The sequence below is a fragment of the Trachemys scripta genome, chromosome 20 (assembly GCF_013100865.1).
Source record: "Trachemys scripta elegans isolate TJP31775 chromosome 20, CAS_Tse_1.0, whole genome shotgun sequence".
Classification (NCBI taxonomy): Eukaryota; Metazoa; Chordata; order Testudines; family Emydidae; genus Trachemys; species Trachemys scripta.
In genome coordinates, this window is record NC_048317.1 from 6,982,028 (window position 1) to 7,008,679 (window position 26,652).

Consider the following 26,652-nt stretch of genomic DNA (forward strand, 5'->3'; position numbering starts at 1 on the left):
AATAAATAGTTTAAAAGAAAATTAAGTGACAAGTTGACTTATATCCTCCTCAAACTCCATAATCTATAGTGCTGAGAGAGCTACCCAGTCTCTGCAACTGCGAACAAGAGATGTCATTTCATTTTGAAAGTGGAAGGGACTCTCCCTGTTCACATCAAGCAAAGGAGTCTTCCGCTGGCGTCCTAAACCAAACAGCCCACTCACCTATGTCATTGTGTGCCATGATGGGCACTAGTCTAGACATTCTTACCCTCTGCCGGGGGAAGGCTTACAGAAATGGGCATGGAGGGGCGGAGGGTGTAAAATGGCCTTTAGGCATCACGTTCCCTCCTGGGGAGCATGTGGGACGGCGGGTGCGAGACGAGGAAAATGCAGCCCACGTTGCAAGGCGAGCTCGAGCAGCGGAAGCTGCTGCGTTGTGCCTGCAATCGGTGCGTTGCCCCTTTAATTGTGTCCCCAGCCCTCGGGCGTCTCTGTCCAACGCCCACGTCAGCAAATACCTTTTGTTTCTCTCACGTTCGGGCTTCCAGCGGTAAGAGCGGCGGGACCCGCAAATTGCATTCAAGCGGCAAAGAGCCCCAGCCCGGGGGGTTGGGGATCCCGCACCCACCTCCCGCTCTCCCCGGCTCAGCCGCCGCAGCCCGCGGAACCCAGCCGGTAAGTGGCGGCTCCGCAGCCGGGCGGACTGGGCGCTGGGCGCTGAACGGGCTCCCGCCCGGACAGCGGCTGGCTCTGCGGACCCGAAGCGGGCGGCCGGGCGCTCCCAGCCCCGGGCGCTGTCCGGAGCCGAGCTTCAGCCCCGAGCGAGCCGCGCTCGCAGGGGGACCCGAGCGGGCGCCATTTGTAGCCCGGGCGCTGCTGGAAAGGGCCGGGACTAGCAACAAAGGGCTGGTGGGGAGCAGGAGCGCGGCGGCGGCGAAGGGGGAAGGAGACACTGCACCCAGTTGTCAAAGGGGAGGGTTGTGTTTCGTGCAGATACACCGGTCCCGGGCGGAGCCGCACATGGGAGGCTGCGGACAGCGGCGCCGGAGCTGCGGGGATGGGGGCAGCCCCGTGCCAAGCCGCCTGGCGCGGTGGCCCGATCCCGGGCACTGATGCTCTGTCCGCTAAGCCAGGCGGGCGGCAGCGCCGATCGGGGACCGCTGGCTCCGAAGTCCGAAGGTACCGGCCTTGCTCGGCGGGCGAGTCTAGCCCCGTCGGGCGTCCCTAGTCCTACCCCAGTTCCCGATGGCTGAGCAACCGGTTCAGCCTGGGCGTGGGGGTGAGTGACAGCGCCCGTCCCCAAGGCCGTGGTGCGGGAGCCGGGGCTGGTAGCTCGGGTGTCCACTGGGAGTTTGGGCTGCTGCCGCCTTGTGCCGCGCTGGTCCCCTCGGCCAGGAGGAGGCGGAGAGAGGGACTGGCCGGCCCCGCTGCGGAGAGAACTGCGCGTTCGAGCGCCCCTGGTCCCTCGCTCAGCGTGTCCATCGCATCCTTCTCTCAACCCGCTTCCCTGTGACGGGGGAGAGACAGAAATCCCCCCCGTCCACACCTCCGCGGGGTCTCACACCGGCTCAGGGAGCTGGAAGAGAGCATCTCGACTCTATTCAATTTGATAGCGCCACATCCCTTCAGTATCTGCTTACTGATGAGTATTTATTCGACTGTACTTGTATATCATGAAGATTGCTAGCAAGCGACTTGAGTCTGCTCAGAAATGTATTCTTTGCTCATATGTAAATGTAATACCTCTAGCTTCTCGCTAATAAATTCATTGTTCATTTCTTACACAGAAAGGCAAGAAGGCTGAATGGGATTTTTAAAAAGTCAGTAATAACAGGTATGTGTTTCAGACTTTGAAAGGTGCTTTCCAGACACAATAAAGTATGCCATCTAGTCTCTTCTGATTTGAAATTCGTTTTTAAGGAGTCTGATACAAATATTACTGACATCTGGACAAATCCAAGGTTTTAGTTCAAGCAGTAGCCTAAGGATAAAGAGGTTATAGCATCATCAGTGCAGTCTTATATCCACTTCAGGACAAAGACCTCATCATTTTGTTGCCAAACATTTCTGTTTCCAGCCACCAGTGAACGTCACCACATATGTTTAGCAAAAGCTAGCATTATGTTTCTCCATTTTCACATAAGGAATCCATGTTGCACCTGCCATGCATTGATATTCATTCTGTTGTAATAGTAGTTCATCTTCCTGTTGTGTGGGGCTGGGTAGGGGGTTGCTTATTTTCCTTTTGTGACATGATTAAAAATCATTGTCACTTTAGGTTCTTAAGTCTTCCAGATATTCTTGTTGGTTTTCTTTTTGGTCTGGGTTCACTTCTATATAATAGTAAGAATAAAATATTTTTCTTGATTTAATATGACTGTTCAAAAATAAAATTATTTGAAACTTTAACCATGAATATCTGCTTTTTATGTCTCTTTAGGTTTAAAATAGAAATGCTGATATGGAGAGTGTTCTTCACCTAGCTTCCATTTAACACAGTTACATGGAAGTAAAAAAAATCTATACTTTCTCTTTTGCATGCCTCATTGAGAGAAGAGTACAGTAGTCAGGAGAATACTTGTAAGTGCTGAAAAAGAACCATTCACATCACCAGCATCCCATATAATATATAGATCTATATAGTCTAGTCACTTACTATATGACCATCCCAGTTCTCTGCACTGCCGTGCTGGAGATGCAGATTCATCTTTTCTGGTCTAGACTCTAATTCTCTGGATTAGTAGAGAATGGCACTGTGGAAAGAAAAAGGACCATTTAGACTCTGTCAGAAATGTGGAGAGCAGTGGGGGGAGAGGGGAAGGAAAGGAGATGAAGATTCTTGCAGCTTACCATATAGTGCATGTACACTAAAACAGTAATCTGACATACTGATTTAATTTCCTGCTCATTGATGTCTTCTGAACATGCATTGTAAGATTTAAAATACATTTCTGAACTGTGAAGATCATGTTCATAGTGTGTCTTGTATCACTTAGTTTTGATGATAGTTTGGGATGACTGTCATTAATACACTGCTGTTGAATTTCACTCTATTTTTAAGAGCAATAAACTCTAGATTTTTTTCAAACACTACTTCATAAAACTTCCAGTCATTTAATTTTTATTCCCAATATGCTGCGGAACCTACAAATATATATAGTACCCCCAAACTGTATTATTCCATCATAGGGTCTCCTGGCTTTTATATTTTTAAGGGATAATTTCACATCTGTTCACTAAAAATATTGGTGTGGGGCAATCAGAGTAATCCAGTAGTTGACCATTCAATATATGTGTTGGATTTACATCACCTATATCTTGCTTTATGGACTGGTAGGACTGCAGAATTTGCCAGCTCCTGGTGAGAGAGCACCTTTCATTGTTCTGCAGTGATCTTCGCGTAACTAAGGAGCAATGTTGAAAGATACTAAAGCCAGTCCTATATCCAGCCCTTTTTGCCAAAGAAGGTAGCTCTGACATGAGCTCTTGAGGGAATGGGTAGTGGAGAGAAAATTCTGGTGGTAAGGACATAGTACACTGCTGCTTATATTTTCTTTCAATAGAAATTGATATTAGATTACCAAAAATGGGATTGTGCTTTTAAAATATTCTATTTCAAAATAATGGTGTTAATTTCAGTGGCTAAATGCTGACAGTTTTATGTTCCAGCATCACCCACTCTTTATAAAAGACTGTTCACTTTGGACACTTCTAAAAAATATTACTCAACTAGATTTTTTTTGTCACTTCTTAGGCAACAAAGTTGAGAAATTACTATTTGTGTATTAAAAATTACATGTATGTAGCACCATTCATCCCACAGGAATCTATAAGACCTTTCCAAATTATATATTCAGGAATAACTTAACCTACTGGTAAGTGTTACACAGCAGCTTTTAACAATACACATCAATAATGCATGACAATTTAGAATAGGAATTGAGCAATAAAATTATCCACTGAAAATGGAGGGTGACTTTAGGAAGGCAGAATGTAAATATCCCAGTGGGAATTTGGCATGACTTTACAGGTAAGGACCACTTAACTCCTACACAAAATGGAATATTAGTGATCACAAGTGGTCAAGTTCTTCTCTGAAAGGCAACACCTTCCACAGAGAGTCCCATAGCATCAAGCTAGTGCATTGTTTCATTATTGGTTTTGAAAAAAGATTACCACTTACTGAAATTACAACATCACTTGTGGTAGTACCTGGATTTTCCCCAGTTTCTTAACCAAGTACTGACAAAACCCAACCCTGCTTAGTTTGTGAAATCTGCCAAGATCCCATCGTGAGGTGGAATGACTACTGGAATACCCACAGAGGTAAAATCTTTGCTCCGCCAATCAGATTACTTCTTTCAGATTGCACATTTTATAAATATAATTTTCAATTTTTTTTAGAGTAGTTCTTGTTTGCCCTTCTCTGGAATGGATATTTCTTCTCATCAATCTCGCCTCCTACAGCAACTGAATGAGCAGCGCAGGCAAGACTTATTCTGTGACTGCAGTATCCTGGTTGAGGGGAAGGTCTTCAAAGCACATCGAAATGTGCTGTTTGCCAGTAGTGGTTATTTTAAAATGCTCCTTTCTCAGAGCTCAAAAGACATGAGTCAGCCAACCACTGCTACCTTTCACATGTTCTCCCCGGATACTTTTATGGTCATTCTGGACTTTGTGTATTCAGGCAAGTTATCTCTTACTGGTCAAAATGTGATTGAGGTCATGTCAGCTGCCAGCTACTTGCAGATGACAGATATCATTAGTGTTTGTAAGACTTTCATTAAATCTTCACTGGACATCAGTGAGAAGGAGAAGGATCGCTACTTCAGTCTTTCAGAAAAAGATCTGAACAGTAATGGAACTGAGAGTCCATGCTTATATAGCACAGAATGGAGAGTAGAAAGCAGTCCTCCGCATTCTCAAATGGACTCTGATGTAGGGGTATCTATGGTGGGTGGAAATTCCTGGAGTAATTACACCTACTACTCAGCTTCACAAAGGAACACCCAACAGTCTCACTTGACCAAACAGACTCAAAGACGACATTCCTTTAAAAAACGTATCAGGCATCTTGGATTGCCACAGTCCACTGACGTCCCCCATTGTAAATCAAGGAAACTTGGAGATAGAGCTTCAGAACCTACTAGCCACATTTCTCAATCTGAAGAGCAAACTCAGCTTGATACAGAAGTTGACTTTGCCCATGCTGGATGTCAACATGGTCTGAGATCAGAGGGGTTGCCAAGGAGCTTGCTAGAGACCCAGCAGGAGCATGAATCATCTAGATCAGCCAACAAGTCTAAATCATCAAAAGCAGATGAGCTATATGCAAATATGCCCACAATTTTAGGTGTTATGGGGAGTTGGATTGAAGGTAAGAGTGAACTAAACATTTATTCCTTCACTACTAGAGGTTCTTAAATGTTTTTTTCTGCTGAATTTTTGGCCCAGAAATGGATTGAACATTTAACTCAATAAAAATGATCAGCTCTAGAAACTGAAAAATTAGTTACAGTAATGCACTACAGTGAAATCTGGAATCACCTTTTTAACTAATGCCCGATAGTATTCCATGGTTATATTTTTAGATTGCAAATCATTTAGACATTCCCATATTGATAAGTCATTGTAATGACTTTGAATTCCTGATAAATGAGGCTCCAGTAAAATAATTAAAGTTACATTTTATATTGTTGCTATGAACAGATTTTTATTTATTTGTCCATATTAATTTATAAACTCTGTCAGGCTCATTTTAAAAATTGCTATGAATCGTCATGTGATAATTCTTACAGTAGCAGCAGCCAGTCAGTTTCATCCTGAATTTCTCATTCTAGGAAGACATTATTTACTTTGTTTCTTGGATTCCCTTTTAAGGAAGTGCTGTTGCCTCACTGAAAACTTTAAAAATAAGTTCCCTATAGAAAGGATTATTCTAATAACAATGTCCTGCATTTGTTACTTCTAAGGACAGATGAGACAGACCTTTACCAATGCTGAATGCCATGATTGGTTAGCAGTGCTAACAGGTGCTGGCACTAGGGTGCTGCACCCCCATTGCTTGAAGTGGTTTCAGACATATATAGGGTTTACAATTTTGTTCAATGGCTTTCAGCATATCTATTACTAAAATTGTTCCAATGCCACTGAGTGCTAATACCAACTTTTACAGGAAGAGTTGTAAAATGATGGACTACTACATTGAACAGCCTCTAACAGAAAGATGATCCTAGCAGAAGACCAAACATCTAGTTGATAACAATGAGTGAAAGAGTGCATTGTGTTAAATGTAGCTGATATGTGTCTTTGCTAGATTAGAATGTAAACTGGCCACTAATTAGTTTAAAGAGAGTCTTCAAACTTGTAGGTTCTCTCAGGTATGCTGTAAAGATAGGTGAAAAAATACATAGCACTCCTTCAGGAAAGAATATTTCATGTTGTTGATCTTAATTCCTTAACAGGATTCTGCAAATGTATAGTTGCCATGGGCAAAATGCACATTTCAATTGTTATCAATGCATGTACAAATATGTTATTATATGATCCTTACAAGCAGAAAAACAACTGTACCAGATAGTGCAAAAAACTGTTTTGATTCTTTACTGTTTAGAGTTATAGGCTCTTTTTGATTTCTTAATTAGACAAGATTTCCTTCTAATTGTTTGAATTTAAGGGGAAATTAATAATTGTTTTCAACAAATCATCCAGTTTTAGCAATTAAGGATGGACTGATCCTCCAATCTACATTGTCATATCTCAATGGATGACTGGTGCACTTCACTGACCTTGGGTTCAATAATAAAAACAAATTTAATCAATTTTTAAAAATTATAAAGTACACTATATATTTTAAAAAAATCTCACATAACTTTCCCTTTGGGGAGAGAAAGGGAGAATGAAAGAACCATACATGATAGATGCTAGTCACATCACTTAATGAGCTACCAGAAAGCACATACACCACAGTGATGTGTGGGATATAAAAGCCTGTGTAGGTTGGAGCTACTACTTTAAAGGCATAAAGTTCTGTTCTACAACTAACTGAGCACGTAATTACAGGAAAGGCAGTCTTAATGAGGAGATCAAGCTACTGTACCTTCGCTTAGAGTTTGTAATACCATATCTAACTTCCAGGTGCTAAAACTTGTCAAGTCCTAGGTTTTTATAGCTTTTGCTGCTTTCAAAAAGGGAATATCATGGAGTTGCAATAACCTATGCCCTACTTATAAACTGTTCATTTGTCAGCTAATTAATACATTTGAAAAGATTATACATAATGATGTCTTGATGACTCCTTGCAAAGGTCATTCCTTTGTCTTTATATATTTTCAGGATTTTTTCCTATTATGTAGCATGAATTTTCCTTTGATAAGAAATTAACGGGGTGGACACACAACTCCAGGTAGACCTTCTGTATACATCCAAAATTAAAAAAACAATATATTTAATAAGATCTTGGTGTCTTCTTTGGCACTTCATTCCCCTGTGTATGTGACCTCTTTTGCTAGGCACTGCCTCTTAGAAATTCACCAAACCCTTTGCAATGAGAAAGGGTTCAGTCATACTTTTCTGTTGCACATCTGCATCAGGCTGTCTTATGACTGATATATTCTAAATCCGAAGTTCTCAAACTGGGGGGGTGCACCCCCTGGGGGGGACACGGAATGTATTCTGGAGGGGCATAAGAAGCCGCTCTGCCTTCAGAGCTGGGTGGCTGGAGAGCAGCAGCTGCTGGTGGGGCACCCAGCTCCGAAAGCAACACTGCCGCCAGCAGCAGCGCAGAAGTAAGGGTGGCAAGCTGCTGGCCAGGTTCTCAGTTCTGAAGGCAGTGCCACTGTCAGCAGCAGCAGAGAAATAAGGGTGTCAATGTCATGCCACCCTTCCTCAATAACGTCATCTTCTGCTGTAATGCAATCTGTATGGTGTACTGAACTTTCACAGTAGACAGAGCTCCAGAGAGAATGGCACTAGCAAACTGTCTGATTTGATGGGCAATCTCAGGAAAGTGGTACAAAACTAAAACTAACTTGGCTGCAGAATAAAATGGGTTTATGTGTTTTTGTAATGCAAAGTTAGCAGCCATTTCACTGTTGCTCATGAAAAAACTAAAAGGGAAATATGTGTGTTATTAAATATGCCTGGCAATGCTGTAGTTTGAATTAATCTCCTGGTAAGCAGAGAACAAGCTGTATAGAACTTCTCAAATAGGATAGGAATTGACCCGTTCCTTCTCTGTCTCACCTGCTAGCAGGAAGGTAAGTACATTTTTCAAAGTTTTCCATGAACAGTCCACAGTTCATTTAAAAAAATCTCCCTTCTGTGGTCTGGTTTATTAATATACGAGTTGAACTCCAATATTTGCACTGGAAAGCCTTTCGGATCCACATCTCAGCTTCTGACTTCTACAACCCTCGCACTGAGGTCTGTGAGTAGTTATTCCATTTTAACCAGGTTCTTGACAGTCTTTCTGCCAGAGTCTGTGAAAAGTTCTTTCAGTCTTTCTTGGCTGCTGGGATGCACAATATTTCTAAGCAGTCCTTGCCCCACTCAAGCTCCCTCCCCAGTCCCTTGGCAGTGACGGCTTAATAGCCATTCTTCTTCCAGTCTGCCAGTGAAGAAACTCCCTGATCCACCATCCAGATCTCTTTCAGACTCTTCTGCCAAAAGGCCTTGCTGTCCTCCTAGTCACATGTCTCTATACTATCAAAGGGACTGAAGCCCTGCAACAAATGTGCTGGTGCAAGCTAGCCCTTAACGGCCCACCATGATGCCACACTTGGCTACAGAAGGTTGCCATGAGGTAGGTCTTGAGGTGAATTAAGGGATGGATGGCAGCAGGGAAGTCCTATACTGAGGATTGAGGGATAGAGTTTCATAATTAAAGTATTTCAGATAAGACAAAAACTGTCATTATCTTACTGGATTTCTTTTTCTATCACTTACAATCACCAAGACTTTTCTGTGTAAACAGAAGCTATTTTTTATCTATTTTATTCTGTTTGCTTGATTCATTTACTGTTGTCACTATCTAGTGTTCATGATATGACAGTTGCTTCTAGAATCTATAGTAAGAAAATCCAATGTCAGAAACCTTGGATTGTGTCAACACTACTGTACACAATACAACAGGAGAGTAAGGCTGTTTAGAAAAAAGACTTTTTGTGTACAAATATGCTGGTAAAACATGGTGGGAAAATATCCCAGATTGGTACATGACCAGTTAATGAGGGTTTTGATATAACATATTATCTAAAGGTATGCAAGTAAGGCTGCGATTCTTTCATGCTGTGCGTAGTCATGTTAGAAATTCAGTGTTGAGTGGAAATATCTGCAATTATTTCAGTTTTAAAAAAAGTTGTTAGATCTTCTTCTGCTGTTCATAATCAAAATATCATTTATACATCAGAAAATCTGATAAATTTGGTAAGTCTGATACACTTCATTTGGGTTTGGAACGTTAGTCATTGCTTTTTTCCCCACTACTAAAAAGAGCATGAAACTTTTAGAAATTAACAGGACTATTTTGTAACAGATGATGTGAGGTTCAAGTGCCCATTTTGTACCCATATGGTGAAGCGGAAAGCAGACCTAAAGCGTCACCTTCGTTGTCATACAGGGGAGCGACCCTATCCATGTGAGGCATGTGGTAAAAGATTCACAAGGCTAGAGCATCTGCGTAGCCATTTTCGAACAGTATGTATATTTTTTAACATATAACAGATTTTTTTAAAATGTGTGTAGCATAAACCTGCCAGTCACTTCTGTAAATAATCAATAGGGTGAACTTTAGACTATTTGCTTCTGAACATTTCTAAATAAACCATTTTGTTGTGATTATTGCTTGGATTTGAAGAACAACTCTGATTATTAAGATGAGCATGGTACTTGTGTCTTCAGGATACAAAGGTCAATTATTGTACATTATTCAAACACTGAAAAAGAATATATTGAATAACTAATGCTCAAATTAAATGTTTTCCTGTTCCAGTCTGGTATTTTAAAAGGTTTCCCAATGTTTATCTTTTCTCCCTCTTGCAAAATGTTATGTCCCTGAAATGACCCAGTTTGTGGGTAAACTCCTTTTAAGCTTTTCTGGATCATTCTGACAAAACACCTCAGTCCTGACCTGTGGAAATCCTGTTATTACAGTTCTCTGTCTCTTCTGAAGAAAGACTGCTAATTGTTCACAACTGTGAAGTTGTTTGTGAAGTGGACATTTAATTTTTTTATAGGGATTATGATGAGACTACCAACCGAAACAAGATTTGATTCCTAGTTTTCATAGGGAAAAAAAAGCACGGAATGTTGTTGACCAGCTCCCATCTCTTTCCAGTAATTTTTGCATTGTCTCCCACCCGAATCACATGGTTCTAGTAACCGCCTTTCATCTCTACACTAGTTCACATCTATCTCATTTTGATAGTGACCAAGAGACATAACATTCCAAAGCTGTTTGGTGATCTATGATGAAATGAAGTGATTGTCTCAGTACTGTTCACAAAAATCAACACCACCATTTGTACTAATTGATAATCTTGCTGGAAGTCCCAGCATAGAGACTGTGGACTGAATAGGTATGGAAACTGAGTTACTTTTTCAGTCTCAGAGATAGTCTCTACTGGCCAGACTCAAGACCTTTTATTACTGGATTGTCTAACCTTACAGAAGAGTTAGATGACATAGCAACAGAAATTCCTATCTGCCTGACCCCACTTCTACACCACAGCTTCTGTTGTTACTAAAACTGGTGTAACTCACCAGTGGTGAAGTAGAGTAGAGTAGAGCCCTGCATGGATACAAATTATTTGTATCCAAGTAGGGCTCTAATTATGAGTCCTAATTTACCTAGTGTAGACCAAGCTATTGGCAAGATGAGTAGTACTGGGAAATTTGTGCCATTTCTGTTTTTGGATTTATAGAGGACTTAATCAATAGTGCTGACAATCTAGCATTTTTTCAGAAGCTCTACATCCTATTAGAACTTTCAGCAGATATCTCTCTTAACTTAGATGTGGATAGAGTACTGATTATACTGTGCAATTGATATTCTTCTCAAAAATTCTTCCCTGAATATGTAACAGATTTATTAAAGTACATGCTGTAGTTTCAGTCTCTCCTTATGAAAGGAAACTGGTCCTATTACATCACAGAATTGTTAAATTTAAGGGATAGAATCTGAAAAATAACTTGTATTTTTATGCTGCTGTTGGATAATATTTTTTATAAATTTAAATTTTCAGATTCATCAGGCTTGTAAGCCAATCTGCAGAAAGTGTAAGCGCCACGTGACTGACATGACAGGGCAAGTGGTGCAAGAAGGAACAAGGCGCTACAGACTGTGTAATGAATGTCTGGTTGAAGCTGGTATAGAAAGCATTCCTATTGACTTGGAGGCTGAACAATCACTTGGGTTTTCACCAGAAGAAGAGGACAAGGATTCTAGGTGGCACTTTGGTGAAGAACACAGAACTAAAGAAGTTGTGGAGGATGACTCTGCTGGCTTAGTCATCCAGGAAGTTGATGATAGTGAAGATGAGGCTGAGAAAAAGGAAGTAAAGCCAAATATTAGTTAGTTGTTAATTAATTGAGAACTAGTAAATCTCACCATTACATTAACTTCTTGTGTCTTGCCCATATCCCCAGACTCTGGTTAACAAGCAAAGTTCTGTCATTATGACTGTGATACGGTCTTATTTGCATGCTTTGTATTCATCAAGACACCAAGATCTGTGACATTGGAAAGAATCCCAAGACAGAATGATGAACAATTCACCTTTGAACGACTAGAGGGATGAATAACTTTTTTATTAAAATATTCCTTAAAGACTTTTAAATGAAGGAAAAAACATTACATTCTCACCAATACTTGCTCTCTCTTTAAGAAACATTACACCATTTTAAAAAGCAATCATTTTTGCACAAGTTCTAAGTTACTCTTGTTCATAGGATGCATTTTTCATCCAGCAAAATAGAATGAGAATTAAAATATTCTGCCACCGTGAAGCAGAAAGGGTATTGTGTCACTCAAAGTGCTCTGTAGCCAAGGGCTCCATTAAACTTTTCTTATGTTTTGTTTTTGAAAGAATCTCAGTATAAGTATATGGTACATTTATTTTCTTATTTTGAAAAAATCTGTTACAACTCATTCATCAAATTTATCTTTCAAATAAATGAATGTACGTTAGTCTTCCTTATTACAGCAATTTGTGTTTGTATATTAGCAGCAGAACTTTTCTTTAGCAAATATCACATAACATTTAAAGAAAAAATATACTGTATTTGAGTTCTTGGATTTTCAAGACAAATATATTTTACATAAGGCAGAGCTCTTTTAACTTTTTCTGGTGTTAATTCTACTTTTATGATACCTAAATGAAACCAAGAAAGACATTGTAAAATGTATGCTAATAATTTTTATATTAGCAGCTAACTGAAGAGAAGGAGATTTTAATCTCCTTTTTCTAGAGCCAGTTTACAAGATAAGACTATCTGTCTGGCCTCTGAGCTCCTCCTCCTCATGTTGTTGCAAGTAGTTTCACCCCCAGCAGAGCTCTTCCTACCAATCAATCCTCTCTGGCTCCCAACTCTAGGAGAAACTTTCTTAGCCTGAAACACTAACTCAAAAACTGAGAAATATGAGACATAGCACTAAATAAAACAACTATACAAACTAATACCTATGTGGTCTCCTTTGCACAAAATGTATGTACAAAGTAAGAACAAAAATCTCCCTGTCTGCAAGATGTCCAACAGTCCAGAATGTGGGCTATTCCTAGCAGTATCCCAGGTGAAACCCTTGGCAGGTTTACTGAAATAGGAGATCTAGGATAGTTGTCTTAATCTACAATCCCGGGGACTCTGCATTCAAAAGGTACAGAGCTAACATCTATTCTGTAATGTTGAGTTAAAGTGTGGATTGATCACCAGGGTCCTGTCTGACATTAGTGCCAGGGAAAAAGTAGTCATGCTTTAAGGAGACTGGAACCTTACACCCAGAGAGCAAAAGTATTCCCATAAATCTTCCTGAATATTCCAATCAGGCACACAAGCACTAGTTCCTCATCCCCACAACCCTCACTGTCTGGGCACAATTATGTAATTGGATTTTCAGAACAGTTAGACACAATGTGACTCTTGAAATTCTAACCAAAACAACATGTAGATACCTATGTGCTTATCTACTGGTTTAGATGCACCCTCTTCGGTTCCTGATAAGTGATGAGCACCCAACGGCATTGATGTTGATGTGAATTCTGGGTGCTCAGCATCTTTCCAGATCTGGGCCCAACTACTAAGGCTTGGAAAATTCAGCTGTTAATTTTCAACCTAGATTAAACCTAATATAGAAAAATATTGAGTGTACAAACAATTGTTTTCAGAGGGAAGTATACAGACAAAATTAAACTGTAGAAAAATGAACTCACATGCTACAAAAATCTGAGGAAACAAATAAAATGGTTAAAAATTTTGAATGGATAGGAATGAAAGATTCTAAAGTATTACATTATGTTTAACATGTTGAGTAACCTTTAACTCTATCACAAGGTGCCCCAGTTTTTGTGGAAAGAGAGAGCTTATTCTTCCTGTTCTATGACATTACTTAGTTTCTGCTCTATTTTCAAAAGAACAATGGTTCTTTTGTTGCAAGTACAGTTGAGACTTATGGTCCAAGGCCCCAATCCTGCAAACTGCTCTAGGCCTGCACAAAGCCCTGCAAAAATCAGGAGGCTCCTGATGGGTGCAAGGGGTCTACATGCACAGCACAACTTGGAGGATACAGGCGCAACTGTAGAGAACAATGAAATAAAGCAAATGTTAGGAAGAAAATTTGTATGCCTGCTCACTAATATTTTAAAAATTAGCAATCAAATGAGGACATATCTTATTCAAAAATATTGTTTTCCTTAAAGGGAGATTATTTGGTTTGACAGTCTCAAAATGTAACCTACCCTAACAATCAACTTTTAAGAAATTTTCTTCCTGATCTTGAAAAGTCTATCAGCCCTTCAAAACAAAGATTACAATACTGTTAAATCCTAACTTCTATACTAGAAAACCCACCAGCAAGAAATCAAGGGTGTGGGATTTTTGTGATTGCAGGCATAAGCTGTGCTATCTCCTGCCTCTTCTGCTCTATCAGTAAGATATTCAAATTTGCTAATATCTTCTGATTCCAGGTTTCTTGTACCTATCCTGTCTGCTCGCAGAAATGAAACAGGCATGAAGACTGGGATGATGCCAGAAACATACCCATGTCATGTACTAACTAAAACTAAGCTGGTAAATTTAATACTTGCACGTATGTATATCCCTTTTAATATCAAAGTGCTTTTAAAAGGTGGATATTATGAGCATTGATTGTTCCAATTTATACTTGATACTTTTCAACTTAAAGTATACATTGGAATAGTCAATGCTCATAATAAAGTATAAATATTTAAATTTAAATGGTTAGGTAACATCTTTAATAGACCACTACCCATTATTTTTTAGGCTTTATATTGTTTCTATTTATTGTAAAGTTATAAAACAAGCTTTCCTTTCAATTTTGATCTTTTTTATTTGGAAAAAACAATTTAACCTTATTGGTAAAGGACTTGAAAGCTAGTAAGTTTTAAATTAATTACCTTGTTTATTAAGCAATAATTGATGATACTGTCAGCACTCTTAATAGAGATCTAGGAATACTCTTAACTGTTGCAGGTTTTGGTTTTTATTGGCCTTGTAATGGTTTAAAAACAATCTAACAATGAAGTAATGACTTATGTTTTTTCTTTCTGATATCAGAATTAATTACATATTCTCTAGCTAGCCTTACTATCCACATTTAGGATTAAAATACTTGACCATATGGGTGTAATCTTGGCCACATTGAAATCAATGGATTTTTGCCATTGATTTTAACACAGCAGGATTTCAGCCAATATCTTTAAGTAAAAATAAATATACAAAAATCTTTAATTTAAAAAGCAACAATTGCCAAAGATTTGTCTTTAGTCACACACTAAGGTACTGTATTTTCTAATAGCAATAAAAACATTATTTTTGAGTAACATCTTTTGTCATTTAAAGAAATGAATATGTTACTTTTTGCAAGAAATAAAGAGGGAAATTGTGACCCTATTGAAGTCAATGGAAATTTTGCCTTGACTGAAATGGTACTGGGAATTCCCCCTTGGACTTTATTTTTTCACTTGCATGTTCTATGTTAAACAATGCGATAACTACACATATCCAATAAATCTCCTGCTATAATACAAATGGGTCTTCTCATTCACATAGAGGGGGAGGGATAGCTCAGTGGTTTGAGCATTGCCCTGCTAAACCCAGGGTTGTGAGCTCAATCCTTGAGGGGCCATTTGGGGATTTAGTTGGGGATTGATCCTGCTTTGAGCAGGGGTTTGGACTAGATGATCTCCTGAGGTCCCTTCCAACCTTAATAATCTATGATTCTACATGTAGGGTAACACTCTTGTAATTTTATCCAAAGTAAAATGATGGGATATTATCTTCCAGAACATTGATTATGTCCTCTATTGCCATTGCTTCACAGGAATGTCTGACTACTAGGACAACCATAGGCCTTGGTTCTGCAAAAACTTATGCATATGCTTAACTTCAAGACCTGCTGAAGTCATATTAAGCATGTGTTCAAGTCTTTGTAGAATCAGGCCTTTAGTTAGAAAATAAAAATACTTATTAATTTTGCAATAATTTATTCATAAGATTATTGCCTAATAAAATAGATACACTGTTAATCTATGTTGCATTTAAGAATGCATAAAGTTGTAAGTAATACAAAATTAAACATCAAAGGAGAAAATATTATAATCTATTACATATCAGTCACATACCTATGCCATTGCCATCTGTGAAACAAAAGTTATTAGATAAAACATTTCCCCCATGTAGTTTCCACTCATTATTATATGATAGATGCCATTCTTTTGTAGACCTTCATTTAACCATGCCCCATACTAATACTTCATTTGTATTATAAAAAAAATTATGATGTTACTCTACAAAATCAGGAAACTGAAGTTGTGGAGAACAGTAGTTCTGTTAAAGCTTCCAATACTACTGTTTTCTTGGGTCTATCTTTTTTTTTTTTTTTTTTTTTTTTGGCACTTGCAGATGATTTTTGACCTTACAGGGCAGATCCATATTCTGCAGTCTTCATTCGGTAAAACCCCCCATTTGAATAAATGTGAGTTGTTTTGACTAAGGATTGTAGGATTTGACCATATGTTGTTAGTCAGTAATTCAGTTTGAAGCAGTGCAAAAAACACAAAGAGAAATTTGTGAAGACGATACTAACTTGGTGTTAATTTACTTTACCACAAAGAAAGAATTATTTCTCCTTTTGTCACCAGCTGCCTTTCATTTTCACATACATACAGGGGGACTCACAAAGCAGTACCCCTAAGGGTTGAGTCAGCAACTGCAAGTTGTGTTTTTTTAAACAGATACAGAGAGAATGAGGAGTCTGGTGGCACCTTAAAGACTAACAGATTTATTTGGGCATAAGCTTTCGTGAGTAAAAACCTCACTTCTTCGGATGCATAGAGTGAAAGTTACAGATGCAGGCATTATATACTGACACATGCCTGCATCTGTAACTTTCACTCTATGCATCCGAAGAAGTGAGGTTTTTACTCACGAAAGCTTATGCCCAAATAAATCTGTTAGTCTTTAAGGTGCCACCAGACTCCTCATTCTCTCTGTATCTGTTTAAAAAAACACAACTTGCAGTTGCTGACTCAACCCTTAGGGGTACTGCTTTGTGAGTCCCCCTGTATGTATGTGAAAATGAAAGGCAGCTGGTGACAAAAGGAGAAATAATTCTTTCTTTGTGGTAAAGTAAATTAACACCAAGTTAGTATCGTCTTCACAAATTTCTCTTTGTGTTTTTTGCACTGCTTCAAACTGAATTACTGACTAACAACATATGGTCAAATCCTACAATCCTTAGTCAAAACAACTCACATTTATNCCCACGTCAGCAAATACCTTTTGTTTCTCTCACGTTCGGGCTTCCAGGGTTTGGGGCGGCGGGACCCGCAAATTGCATTCAGGCGACCAAGAGCCCCAGCCCGGGGGTTTGGGGATCCCGCACCCGCCTCCCGCTCTCCCCGGCTCAGCCGCCGCAGCCCGCGGAACCCAGCCGGTAAGTGGCGGCTCCGCAGCACGCCGGCAGGCCGGACTGGGCGCTGGGATTTGGGGGGCTGAAGCGGCCCCAGGGCGAGCCGAATGCAAGGGGCGGCGAGCGGCTCCCGCTGGCTCTCGGACCCGAAGGGGGCCGGGGCCCTTGTGTGGACGCTCCCGGGCCCGGGCGCCCTCCGGGGCCGAGCTTTAGCCCCGAGCCAGCCGCGTTTGCAGAGAGACCCAAGCGGGCGCCATTTGCAGCCCCAGGCGCGGCTGCGAGGGGCCGGGGGGGGCAACAAAGGGCTGGTGGGAAGCGGGAGCGTGGCGGCGGGCGCGGGGCGAGAGGCGGCGGACGGGGAGAAGGGGTCACACGCCGGCGGCTGGGACGCCATCTGGGCAGGGGCGGCGCGGGCAACGCCGGCCGGCCGGGCGGGCGGGCTCATGGGGGGCCCCGCGGGAGCCGCACAAAGGGAGAGGCGTGAGCCTGCGGAGAGCTACCCCGGAGCGAGCGGGTGCGGGAGCTCCAGCCGCCCGGGCAGCCCGCAGGCTCCTGCCGGGCTGGGGCCCCACGGCGCGGGGGGGGCTGCAGGCTCCTGCCGGGCACTGGCGCCGCAGCCACTAGGGCCCCGGCACCGCCCGCCCGCCGCGGCCGAGGCGACTGCGGGCTCTAGTCGCTAGGCGCTGCTGCCCCTGCTCGCTGGGCGGGCGCGCCTCGCGCCGTCGGGCGTCCCTGACTCCCGATGGGTGAAGGACCAATGCGGACGGGCCGCGCGGGTGAGTGACAGCGCCCTCCGCCAATGTCCTGGGGCCGGCGGCTTCTCGCGGCCGCTCCGGTCCCCTCCGTCCAGAGGCGGTGAGCGCAGCGGTGTCGGTTGCGCGCCTCTCCTCGCTGGGCTGAGGTGGGCTGTTCCCTGGGGCCAAGAACGAAAGGTCTCGGGGCATCATCCTGTCTCCTTCGCTTTCAAACACACCCACAAAAACCCGCTGCTTTTAGAATTGGGTTCAGCAACTCCGGTTTACACGTAGCCTGTCAAGAGTGTCCTTCTTCTTTATTGTAGAGCAACGCTTCCTGTTCCCCTGTGTTTGGAATGGAGATTTCTTCCCATCAATTCCATCTCCTGCAGCAACTGAATGAGCAGCGCAAGCAAGACTTATTCTGTGACTGCTGTATTCTGGTTGAGGGGAAGGTTTTCAAAGCGCACCGAAATGTGCTGTTTGCCAGTAGTGGTTATTTCAAAATGCTCCTTTCCCAGAGCTCAAAGGAGACCTGTCAGCCAACCACAGCTACCTTCCAGGCCTTTTCTCCTGACACGTTCACCGTTATTCTGGATTTTGTGTATTCTGGCAAACTCTCTCTCACTGGCCAGAATGTCATTGAGGTCATGTCCGCGGCTAGTTATCTTCAGATGACTGATGTTATTAGTGTTTGTAAGACCTTCATTAAGTCATCACTGGACATCAGTGAGAAGGAGAAGGATAGATATTTCAGCCTGTCAGACAAAGATGTAAATTCCAATGGTGTGGAACGCTCATGCGTGTATGGTGCTGATTGGAGAACAGAGAACAGTCCCCCTCATTCTCACTTAAATCCTGATCAAGGGACTTGTGTGATGAGTGGCAATGCTTGGAGCAATTTCAGCTACTATCCAACTTCTCAGAGAAATGCGCAGCAGCTGGCCAAACATGACCAAAGGCAGGATTCCATTAAAAAAACTAGACACTTAGGATTGCAACAATCCTCAGATATTCCCCATTATAAATCAAGCAAGCTTGAAGACCGATCCTCAGACCCCACTAGCCACATTTCTCAATCTGAGGAGGAAGTCCAAATTGACACAGAAATTGACTCTGCCCATGCTGGGTACCAATATGGTCAGGGGTCTGATGTGATGCCAAGGAGCTTGGGTGTGTCACAGCAAGAGCATGAATCACCCCATTCTTCTAGCAAGTCAAAGTCCTCAAAAGCAGATGAGCAATATGGCAACATGCCCTCAATTTTAGGTGTAATGGGGAGCTGGGCTGAAGGTAAGAGTTGGTCATTTGTACCTCTCTCCTCAGTTTCTTTCAAAAATGTTGTTGAATCTTTACTGTATGAAAGTTACAATGGAAAATTTATATAACAATCTATTATATCACCAGCTCCATCAATGGGGAAATATGTATGATTGCACCCAAAAGGCAGGGGGGAGGGAATACATTCAGCTGCATTGCCTAGAAATGCAAGATTGGAAAGTAATATTCCCTCTGTGGTACAACTCTGTTATGGCTATGTACAGTATCTTTCTACTTTCAGTCACTAACTTTTGAATTGGTTTCTCAAGCTTTGGAAGGATTCCAAAATGGGGTGAGTTTCACAGAATCAGAGCTCTCACTTCTTTTCCTTTCCCACTATAATTCTGTTGCATTAACCCATGTGCCCTTAGGTAGACACAGAAACAAAAGTCATGCATCAAAGGTATGCAGCAAACTATTAGGGACCTTGGGATAGGTTCTCAGCTAGGGTAAATCTGTAGCGCCATTGACTTTCATATTCCCTTTATTTTTGCTAATCTTTTTTGAGATATGGTGACCAGAACTGAACACAATATTTCCCAGTGAGGGTGTACCACCTGACAGTATGATCTTTTTACATTAGTTTTCAATCCATTCCTTTTACATTCTAATACTTGTTGCTTTAATATTGACTTCTGTTCAGTATGCAGCATTGCTGAGCAGTCCACAATGATACCCAGGTCTCTCTTTCCTGAGGTTTTACAGTTAATGTAGAGCACTGTAAGGTGTATACATAGTTCCAACTCCTGAACTATGAGCTGTTTGTGAAAGCGCACTCTCAGTAGTTGATTTTAGCCAAAGTTCTCTTTTTAGTGGAGAGAATATCACAGAGACTACTAGTTCGAGCTGGAACCAAAGTGGGTGTTTTTTTTTCCCCTAAGAAAGGTATGTAGGATCAAAGTCTTAAGTTCTTATAGAAGTATTAAAATTTTGGCAGAGAGTGGCAGCTAAATCAGGCCAGCCTTTTCAGGTCTCAAACTTTCTGTGATTATTTTATTAATTTTTTAAAATTTAATTCTGTTGATTAAAACTTCTCCTGCGTCCATGTTCCCAAAATATCTTTTGAAATTATACTCTAATAATTGGACTCTCTTGTGAGGTTTTTGCTTTGTCACCTCTTCCTTTGGTCACAATTAGTAATGCGCAATAATTATAATGTTCTGCCAACTATTGGGCAGTACAGGTAAAGTCTTCCAGATAATATATATCTTTACAAAATTCAAGTTTTAAGTAGCAGACAACCAAACACTAGAGATCAGATATATGATCACTTAAGATTTACCAACCAAAGATTCATGTGGAAGTGAAGGGCATCAGAATGCAGTTTATTTTATCCTGCTTCACATTCTGGGAAGGCACTGGCTGCTTTGTTCCTAAGATTCATGTAACAGAGCAGAAGTAGGTGTTGGGATTCCTTCTGAGACCTCTTCCACTTGACTTATCCAGAAAAACTCATCCAATTCTAGAAGAAAACTTCATCCAGTTTTCCGGGATCCAAAAACTCAGTTTGACTCTAGCTGGTCACTCAAGTTACTTTATTAGGATGTAACAGCTCTATGCCCACACTAGCCAGGCCCAGATGCAGGGGTTTTAGGTACAGGATTATACCGCGATTCTACGTCATATCACACAGTACACAGTTTCCTAGCTATTAACATTTATGCTTCTTGAATCTAATTGGTTTACACAGTGTACAGATCGAGTAAGGACCAATCATACTGCAGATTGTGTAAAGACCAATCACTTATGTCCTCACCTGATTTACATTTCAAGCTTATCAGTTCAGCATGTTCCCACTTATCGCAACTAACCAAAAACACCATCTCCAGCACATAGCTTGTCACACCCTTGTTTACAGTTTAACCTTGCACTCAAATCAAGCTATATGCAAGTTTACTCATGCCCAGCAAGATCTATGCCAATAGTAGGGAATCTTGTTCCTCAAAACTATTTTACTGTTAATTGCACATCACCAGTCAAGGAACACTCCCCCTGCCCCATCATGCTTTTTTTTTTTTTTTTAATAGCCTGTGAAGGAAGAGAGGAAGGTCATGGTGATGACAACATTTATAATGTGGTGGAAGGGCATAGCAATAGGAGAAAAGATACCTGTGTTCTATTTCCAGATGTCCTGCTGACCTGCTGTATGATCTTGGGCAAAACATTTAGGTCCCAATCCTGTAAATACTGAAGTCAATAGGACTATCCACATGCTTACAGTTAAGTCAGTGTAAAAAAAAAAAAATCTTTTTAAAGGATTGCGGCCTAAAGCGGTTTATCTGTAATGGGGGATAATAATGTTTATTTACTGGTGAAAACCATTATGAAAGTGCTATGTAGTTTGCCATTGTTAATCTCCCCCGCCCCCAATTTTTAGGTTAACTCCCTGACATTTCTTGTTAGTTACTGCTTTGGCATTTCAACTTATTTTATTTTTGAGGCATGAAACAACTTTGTATATTTACGCCTCAATTCTTCTGCCTTGATCTGCTGGCAGTGGAGCTGTACAGTATAACTAGTAGAAACGCTAATCTTTCAGACATTAACGTTACAAAGGTAGTAATTTTGAATGGCTGAAATAGCTATCTTATCAAACTATTGTTACTATAATCAAAGTGTTTGTCCAGGCTGGCTTATAAACACTAACCCTTCAAAATAAACTACAGTGACTCCCTAGTTTCATCCTGCAAGTTAGGTCAATATCCTTTATTTTTATTCTTATCCATTTTAGTACAGCCAATTGTCAAGTCCTTTTCTTTTATTCCACTGCTATATATTTAACATGAAAAAACGATGACATCCTGTGGAACTGAAGGGTTGACTTTGAAAGATTTGTGATGTTAATTCACTCTTTCAGAATGAAAACAACATGCAGTTCTACCGATTTTCATAGTCAACATAATTTATAAATTAGAAAAAGTATCTTTTAGAATTTGTCACATTATTGGACCTGTTATGACTTTTTCAGATATTTAATAGGATTGTTTTGTAACAGATGATCTGCCCAGGATGAGATTCAAGTGCCCATTCTGCACTCATGTGGTGAAGCGAAAAGCAGACCTAAAGCGCCACCTTCGTTGCCATACAGGAGAACGACCTTATCCATGTGAGGCATGTGGAAAAAGATTTAGCAGGCTAGACCACCTAAGTAGCCATTTTCGAACAGTATGTATTTTAGACACAGACTGCATGGTTTCATTTAATGTGTGTACAAGTGTATGTCTTGGAGTATAATGTAGTCATGGCTGCATATTATTTTTAAGTTACTCAATCTGCTTGGCATGATTATGCCAGTTTTCTTAAAGCAAGGTTAATATAAAACGGCACTCTAGTGGTTTAAAAACATGTCGACTTGAAATTTAATCCTCTTGAAAAGGGATGAATTTCATCCTTGTTTAGAGGACCTGCAAAAGGGCTATGTACAATTCACGACCTCAGAATAGTCATAGGCCTTGTGTGAGCCCTTTGGAGGTGGGTGAATGTTGCTCAAAAGGAGTTGAAAGTAGTTTTTGGCACTACTCTTGCCCCATCAATTTCTTTGTCTTAATCACTTCTCCCTCTTCCCTGTTGCTCTGTGAAAGACTCATATAAATGAGGAAACAAACTGAATAACCAATTTGACTATACATAAAGTAAAGAAAAATTCTGTATTTTCAGTTTAAGTATTAGTACCATAGTAGGTAGTCTTGCACACAAATGTAGCTCTTTTAAATTTTGGTTTTGTTCCTTTAATACCTATTTAATTGTTTTTTAAAAATAAGTTCAGGAATAAAGTAAAACTGGTGGTACTGGGGAGATAAGCTGTAATATTTGAAAAGGGATGTATGTCAACAGAGAAGTAGAAGAAGGATCTGGCAGGGTGGATGGAGGACCTAGAGCAACTGCAGCTGCGCCACTGGCTGAGAGGAGGAGCTGCATGTGGTAACAGGTGGGAAAAGTAGGAGTGAAGACACACGGTGAGGGGAATAGCTTAAAAGTTATCCCAGAAGAGCAAGCTCTTTAGAGAGGGATATACCATGGTGTGAAAGCACTATAATCCTTTTGATATTTTAAGCTATTCTGCGCTATCATTTTAATCGTTTCATAATGAAAATTAAAATCATGTACTTGTTTCCTTTTCACAATTGTCCTGTAGGCCTTTACCATAGATTAAAAAGCCTTACTACAGTATATGGTGTACATTTTAATGTACATACATCAAACAGTTTATTTAAGACTGAAATAGTTGTGTATTAGACTTTTTTTAATATGGTTATCCATGCTTATATGCATATACGTACAGTGAGTATTAGCACATCACAAAGGTGGCACTGAGGACTAGACAGTGACCTTCTTTTTACTCCTTTCCCCGCCCTCCCCCTCCCAAAAAAGACTACCACTCAAACCAGAGGATTTCATTAACTGTCCACTTACCTCAATTCAGGCCCAAAGCTAACTGTTTTCCACACGCATTTGCTATCTTCTCATTTATATTGTCAAAAAGTTGTATCAGAAAAATAATAATTAAACTTGCTATTTACATTTAAGGAATTAATCCTACATCCATCTTAATGAATGAATAATTACTTTGTGTCACATATTAGGTTCATGTTTTTGGACCCTGAGAGGTTGAAAATTGTGTGTCAGTAATATGTGTGTCAGTAAAATTGTGTGTCTGTAGGCCAATTACAGAAAGATGAAATTAGGTGATCTGTGACCGAAAACTCTGGTATACGTACAAGCCTGTATGCTCTCCCTCTTATTTTTATTTGGTAAATTTTGTATTTGAAATAACAAATTGTTGAATGAGCACAGTTCTGTCATACTACTTCATTAACAAATCATAATTTTTTGTTGCAGATTTTTTTTTTTTTTAAATCCCAGTTATGAAATAATGAAGCCAGAACTCAGTTCTCTGGGGTAGTTAGAATTTTGCTATGCTGCCTGGATTTTTAACATTAAAAGTTTAATTTCCCAACCAGGCCTGTCCTTGAGGACAGAATTATAAACTTTAAACTGAGACAGAACTTTTCAAAAAAGACAAGTGCTCTGTACTGTTGAGATCATAACATAGGGTTTTCAGCTCCCTTGTGAAATCTTTTGGGCTGCGCAGTAGGTTTGTTTAAATCAGCCTAAATTAATTTTTCTTTATAAACCTGTGAAGCACGAAGTTGTCAAATGAGATCTGACTGCCTCTTCACAAAACAAAAAATGGTTTGGCTATCCTACTCTTTTGGAGGAAAATATCAGCTTTTATCCATTTCAATTTTCACAGATTCATCAGGCCTGTAAGCCAATCTGCAGAAAGTGTAAGCGCCACGTGACTGAGCTAACAGGGCAAGTGGTCCAAGAGGGGACAAGACGTTACAGACTCTGTAATGAGTGTCTGGCTGAAGCTGGCATAGACAGCATCCGCATTGACTTGGAGGCTGAACCACCGCTTGAATTTCCACAAGAAGGGGATAAAGATTCCAGGTGGCACTACAATGAAGACAACAGATCTGATGTGGAGATTGTGGAGGATGGGTCTACTGACTTGGTCATCCAACAGGTTGATGATAGTGAAGATGAAGCAGAAGAACAGGAAGTCAAGCCAAATATTAGGTAGCTGTGAGTGAACTGAGAATTAGTAAATCTCCCCTCTTACATTGACTTACAGTGTCTTGACCATTAGCCCCCAACCAGCCTGTTGTTAATATACAAAGATCTACTATATTGGCTTCTTATGAACTTGTCTAAACTTGCATGCATTTATGGACATGCCATTGAGTCCATTTTGAATTTTGTTACTCAAAGTATCAATATTTTGCTTCATTAGAAAGAATCCATCCTGAGATGGAATAATGGATGAACAATGAGACTGAACTACTACGATAACTTTATAGCAGACAGTGGTTCCCTTCTCAAACCTTTTTCCATTGTGTGTGTGGGGGTAAAAACACTTTAAAATTTCACATTTCACTGTAAATTACCCTATTTTAAAACTTTTATAGGTGGCGGGGGGGTGGGGGAGAGTGGAGTTTATATCCAGTATCACCTGGTGACAGCTAAATATAAAAGGTAGCCCAGTATAGAACATAAACAAAATCTTCTTTAAAATCCAGAAATGAGGGTGCCCGTCCATGGAATTTAATAATTTCTTGATATCAAGTTTAGAGAAGCCAGAAAAAGTTTTCAGAAATATTGTATATAAAATGTTTTAGATGTGATAGCACATATCTGGAAAAGCACTTTTTTGTAAAACTTCTTCTAAGAAAAAAAAAAAAACAGCAGCAGACCATTCATTCAGGAAAATTTTCCCAGAAAATAAACAAATGGATATAACTTCTAGTCAATGCATCACAGATCAAGTGATGTCTGAGAGAAATCAATCATTGATACCGCTAAATGTCTTATTCACTCTGAAAATCGGGAATACTCATTCTTCCCATCAAAATCCACTCAGTCTTTTGTTAATTACCGAAGGAAAGCAATTTTTTTAAATAATGAATTTTTGTACTTCTCAAAAGTGCCAAACTGACATGACTGAGAATTGTATGTAGTGTAGTTGTAGCTGTGTCAGTCCCAGGATATGTGAGAGACAAGGTGGGTGAAGTAATATCTTTTATTGGACCAACTTATGTTGGTGAGAGAGACAATCTTTCAAGCCACATAGAGCTCTGACCTGAAGAAGAGCCCTGTGTTGTTCAAAAACTTGTCGCTCTCACCAACAGAAATTTGTCCAATAAAAAGATATTACATCACTCACCATGACTCAGATTTGTTAATTAGAACAGGTACAGCACAATCAATGACAGTTCAGGCTTCCCAAAACTACTGTAAAGGAAACACCTTCAGGGGGTGAAAAGGGTTGTTTTAGCCTTCATGCTAGTTCCTTCCTTGTCCACACATTACATTATCAACAATGGTGTCCCCGCTAACTAACCTGTACACCTGGTAATTAGAAACTGAACTAATACCAACTAATTTTAATCTAAGTCACTGAATATTTTGGTCCATAGTGGTCTGTACTCAATTTGAACTGGTGAGTTTAAGGTAAAAGGGTCCCCACATACTTACTGTTCCCAAAGTCATTGTCACCAGGAGAACCTTGTAATCTTCTTTTTCTAAGCTATCTCAGTGAACAGTATACACTGAAAACCATATATACAATTGGTTACTTTGTCTACAATTAGAATACAAGAGGTCATTAGTGCCAACCAGAGAATGCTGCTGAGACAAAATAAGCCACTTTTACTCTCTGATAAAGTGAGTTAACCAGCACTGCAAACATGAAACAAACACATGCATGCTACTAGTGTGCTTTTCTACAATCTCCTCTTGGACAGAAATAATTTGGAGTTGGATAATTTAAAGATAATTGGACATAATTATTAAAAGCTTCATCCTGCCCTCATGGAAATTACTGGTGTTATCCTTTATTTCAATGGATGCAGGATTATGCCTTAAATTTCTGTTTTCCATAAATCTGCCTGGTCTGAATTTTTCTCT

The 26,652-nt window shown here is 40.3% G+C and overlaps 2 protein-coding genes across 4 annotated transcripts; both read left to right on the forward strand.

Moving 5' to 3' along the window:
- Positions 1–362: 362 nt before the first annotated feature.
- Positions 363–26,652, forward strand: LOC117868270 (zinc finger and BTB domain-containing protein 8A-like). 3 transcript variants are annotated; one of them, XM_034754092.1, is made up of 4 exons: positions 390–657; positions 18,189–19,155; positions 22,178–22,347; positions 24,437–26,652. In XM_034754092.1, the coding sequence occupies exons 2-4, from the start codon at positions 18,219–18,221 to the stop codon at positions 24,767–24,769; spliced, it is 1,440 nt and encodes a 479-aa protein (XP_034609983.1). In that variant the 5' UTR covers positions 390–657; positions 18,189–18,218; the 3' UTR covers positions 24,770–26,652. The 3 variants fall into 3 exon arrangements, with proteins under 3 accessions (XP_034609985.1, XP_034609983.1, XP_034609984.1); XM_034754093.1 differs by lacking the exon at positions 390–657 and adding an exon at positions 16,985–17,152; XM_034754094.1 differs by lacking the exon at positions 22,178–22,347 and having other exon boundaries at positions 363–657; positions 24,437–24,597.
- On the forward strand, positions 607–12,224 carry LOC117868271 (zinc finger and BTB domain-containing protein 8A-like). The gene is made up of 5 exons (XM_034754095.1): positions 607–657; positions 1,770–1,816; positions 4,387–5,359; positions 9,518–9,678; positions 11,226–12,224. The coding sequence occupies exons 3-5, from the start codon at positions 4,414–4,416 to the stop codon at positions 11,556–11,558; spliced, it is 1,440 nt and encodes a 479-aa protein (XP_034609986.1). The 5' UTR covers positions 607–657; positions 1,770–1,816; positions 4,387–4,413; the 3' UTR covers positions 11,559–12,224.